Here is a 4,387-nt window from a genome sequence, read left to right on the forward strand (position 1 = left end):
GTTTATACTTTAGTGTATTATCTACAAGTGATTTAACTCTAGTGTAGTTTATACTTTAGTGTATTATCTACAAGTGATTTAACTCTAGTGTATTTTAAGTAAAATACGAAAACGAAAACTCACACAATTTCCTTCTTTGGCAGACCAAGTTTGACAATTTATACAGTTGTCGTGAGAGTGTCTTGGATGCGTAAGTAGGTTTTACCCTTATTAAAAGTTTTCATTGTTTTAGAAGTTCTTGAGAGATGTTTTTCCCCTAGTAAAGACCTTTTTTTTATCAGAATTCATATTTCATTTATAATTTTCTACAATTTTGTTTCAACACCTGATATTTTAAAAGGTGTGTGAAGGATGACACAATCTTTAACAAGATTATTTCCAATATGTAGGAGCTTGTTTAGTGAAGTCAATAAAATCCATGTAAATTTATTTCACCAGATATATTGGTTTCGTATTTGTAAAAGTGATGTTCTGTTTACAAGTTTATGAATTCTTTAAGTTTTGTGATTATATGCTTATTCAGTAGTTGTTTGCGTGAAAGAATTTCTTTGGGTCTTCTTAGATTAAAACGATCAACCGATGTGATGTTTGGTGGAAAACAGGTTCTCGTATGCGGATACGGAGAGGTAAGTTAGTGCCCACCCACCGTGGATACTGAAATACACCTACTCGTGTTTGCTAAAGAACAAGTACCAGTGTTCTTCCACCACTTGAAAATATCTGTTATTCATAATACAAAATTTGTTTGTTCTCAGCTTGAAAAAGTACAGTTTCTAATACTTCAAACAGCGTGTCTGAGAGAAGTTAGTGTACCTGAATTGAGTTGTCAGTTTTGTTGCTTTTATACCACATACAAATAATAATGATATTAGTCCAACCAGGGCTAGAAAATACAATCTGTACAAATTATATACATTCTTGTTCTAAATTGGTCTTTTAAAATTTAAGAACTTGATAATGAGGAACCCACTTTTAACAAAATAAAAGTTCTGAGACAGCTTGACTGGGTAATGAAAAATCTTTATTATAAATGTACGACGTTTCGACAAGAATTTGTCATGCTCAGGTACAAGTAGTTTACAGAGATACGTAAGTATATACATATATATCTTTGTTCTATACTGCACGCACACACACACACACATATATATATATATGCACTATAGAACAAAGAGATCACATGACCAGATATTCCTTCACAGTCTAATATAGGTTTCCTGAGATTCCCAAAAACTGTGTCTTAAACAAGTCTATTCTAAGAATTCTCTATACAAAACCATTAATGTAGTTAACCAGACCCGTAAACTAAAGACAAATCTCACCAACAACAAGAGAAACCTTACCATCAAATTCACCCAAAACCCGGCACTAAACTAAAATCATTATTAAATACAAATTACATACAATCCCACAATTCCAAAGTCATTTATAAAACAACATGCGATATATGTCCAGAATTTTACATCAGAGAAACAGGTAGAAAATTGGAAACCAGATTAACTGAACATAATAAAAAACCCTGCCATGTTTACCACCATTGTAACTCCAAAAATCACAGTATATCAATACAAAACACTGTAATTTTAAACAAAGAACCTAACATCAATAAACACAAAATATTAAAAGCTATCTTAATTGAAGAAAACAGCCCCACCCTTTATCAACACTCCAGGGTACCAAGATACCTATATTAGACTGTGAAGCAATATCAGGACATGTGACATCTTTATTCTATACTGCATATATGTACTCGTGTATCTCTGTAAACTACTTGTATGTGAGGATGACAAAATTTTGTTGAAGTGCCATACATTTATAATAGTTTCTTCATTACCCAGTCAAACCGTCTCAAAACTTTTAAAATTTAAAAAACATTTTTCTGAAAAAGGCATTGCAGTCTTGAAAAAAGTCTGTGTTAGTGTAATTGGGTGTTGAAGTGAAAATAAATCTGTGGTTAAAAAGTTATACATATTTATATATAAAAATGTATTTATCAAACATATATATATATATATACAAGGAATAAAACATTTTGTAAATGTAAAATGATGTAGGTGTGGCAGTGCCAAAATGAATACAAACAAGAATATAGGGATGGTACAGCTATACACAGATCATCCCTACAGGACTTTCAGTATTATTATTATACTTTAATGTTATACTGTAAAATACATGAATACAAAATAGTTATGAGGTCTGTCAATTAGAACGACCTTGTAGCGAGAGTCTGTAATAGTCTAATAATCAAGACATGTTTTGGCTAAACTAGGTTTTTCTTGTACATAATTCCTAGGCTCTTAGTTACACTACATTGATGCTAACCCTAACATGACCGTTATATTATGATAAACAAACTGCACATCAACAGTTAGGTATATTTAACTTCCAACTGCAGTAATGTTAAAATCAAGTATGCATTTTATAGTGTAACATTAAAGTTTAATATTGAAAGTCATGTACGGATGATCTATGTATAACTGTACCATCCTTATATTTATGTTTGCTTTCTTTTTGGCACTGCCATCCCATCATCATTTTACAATTAAAAAATGTTTTTTATTACTTGTTTTGTGAAATTTTTACTCCTGACTGAAAGTTAGTGTATTCTACGAATGTGTGTAATAGAATTTAGTATTTTGTGTATTGATTTTTTTTTCTACTTCTTTGCTTCATACATAATTTATGGTTTGGTTCTCTAAAGACACCAATTGTGTAGCATACAAAGCATTGAGTATTCTACATGTTATAGTCATCTAATGTACATCTTTTATTGGCTGGTAATTCCTGTTTCATCCTGTACTTAAAAAAAGCCAAACCGAAGCGATAATGATAACATCGTTTTCACTAGAATTATGAGTTTTTTAAATTATTACTAGTTATTATCACTAAGCACTGCCCATTAGAGTTATCTCAACTGAAACAGGAAGAAGAAGGATGAACAATTTGGTGAGTTTCGTATCTTAGCGATCGTTTCATGCCTGATTTTTGGGTTTGTTGGTAGAGAAACAAATGAAAGTGAGTGACAATCATCTTTTGAAGTAAAACTGTCTGTCATTGGTGATTTTTTTAGCTTACACATTTGTATTATACCTAGTGAGTACCTTGGCTATCCCTACATAGAGAGTTTACTGACTATGATATATATTATAGTTTAACTAAATGTGATGTAATGTTTGATCTTCACAATTTATTTTTACTGTAGGTTAAATTTCATTGGATAAAATAGTTTTTTTTTGTCTTGATTTTGTTATTGTTAAGTGGATAAATTATTAATTGATGATTTCAAAAAAATTTTTTTTTTTTTATTCATTAAACTATGAATACTTTGAGAGAAGTTCCTAAATTATAAAATAATTTTTACTTAATATTAGAAAAAATTTAAACTTGTCATAACAGGAAATACTTTATATCAATACTTTACCATAGTAACAATTCTACACAAAATAATTTTACATAACAGCTGGAGAAATTACCATAGCACTGCACCAGCATGTGGTGACACTCTGTCTTAGTTACATGCAATCAAAAATACTATGTCAAATTGCTTAATTATAAGAAAAATCTTCAAAAGACTGTTTATGTTCTCAATACTTGAATACTATATTTATTATTTATGTGAGTTCTTAACCTTGAAATGTTATTGTACATTATCTTTCCTCGCTAGGCTTACTCACATAATCTATTCTTATATCAAAAATACGTCTTTATCTTCCAAAACACACAAATCGGATCTTATTCAAAAATCTTAAAAAGAGGCCGTAATTTAGGCCGAACACGTTAAAAACGTGTTTATCACCAAACTGAATATTACTTACTGTTATGAACTTTACAAAGAGAATCTTAAAATTATCCATATTTAAAGAAATTTTCAAATCTAGGTTGCCATGATAAAAACCGTGTCACAGTTTGTGCTGTGCAACTTGGGTCAGTTTGGATTGTAAAAACATAATTAACACGTCTTCTGTTACAGGTGGGAAAAGGATGTTGTTCTGCATTGAAAGGAATGGGCTCAGTTGTTTATGTAACAGAGATTGATCCTATTTGTGGTCTCCAAGCTTGGTAAGGCCTGATTTAGTAATAATTATGTAGAAATCTCTTTGAAACTTTATATATTTGTAATGTAATTTTACAAAATTTATTGTAGAAAGTTTTGGGAAATGGGTAGTTTCAGTGAGAAAAACAAAAAATTATCTTATAATATTAACTTCTGTTCAATTTTCCCTTCTTTTGAACATAATTCTCATACAGTCCATCATGTAAATATTGGAAGATTTCAAATTCGATCACGAGGAACCCACTTTGAGACTAATAATGGTTGAAGACGGCTTGAATGGGTAATGAAGAAAAACTTTAATATAAGTTTAACAGCAAATGTACAACGTTTAGA

At 30.3% G+C, this 4,387-nt stretch overlaps 1 protein-coding gene across 1 annotated transcript in view; it reads left to right on the plus strand.

Moving 5' to 3' along the window:
• The window catches only part of LOC106472379 (S-adenosylhomocysteine hydrolase-like protein 1), a 14,022-nt gene that overhangs the window by 4,904 nt on the left and 4,731 nt on the right, over positions 1-4,387 (plus strand). The window contains exons 4-6 of the mRNA XM_013933018.2: positions 144-190; positions 563-626; positions 3,971-4,059. Of these exons, the coding sequence (XP_013788472.2) occupies positions 144-190; positions 563-626; positions 3,971-4,059 (200 nt within the window). The remainder of the gene's footprint in view (positions 1-143; positions 191-562; positions 627-3,970; positions 4,060-4,387) is intronic.

The sequence above is a fragment of the Limulus polyphemus genome, unplaced genomic scaffold (genome assembly GCF_000517525.1).
Source record: "Limulus polyphemus unplaced genomic scaffold, Limulus_polyphemus-2.1.2 Scaffold5285, whole genome shotgun sequence".
In the NCBI taxonomy this organism is placed as follows: Eukaryota; Metazoa; Arthropoda; class Merostomata; order Xiphosura; family Limulidae; genus Limulus; species Limulus polyphemus.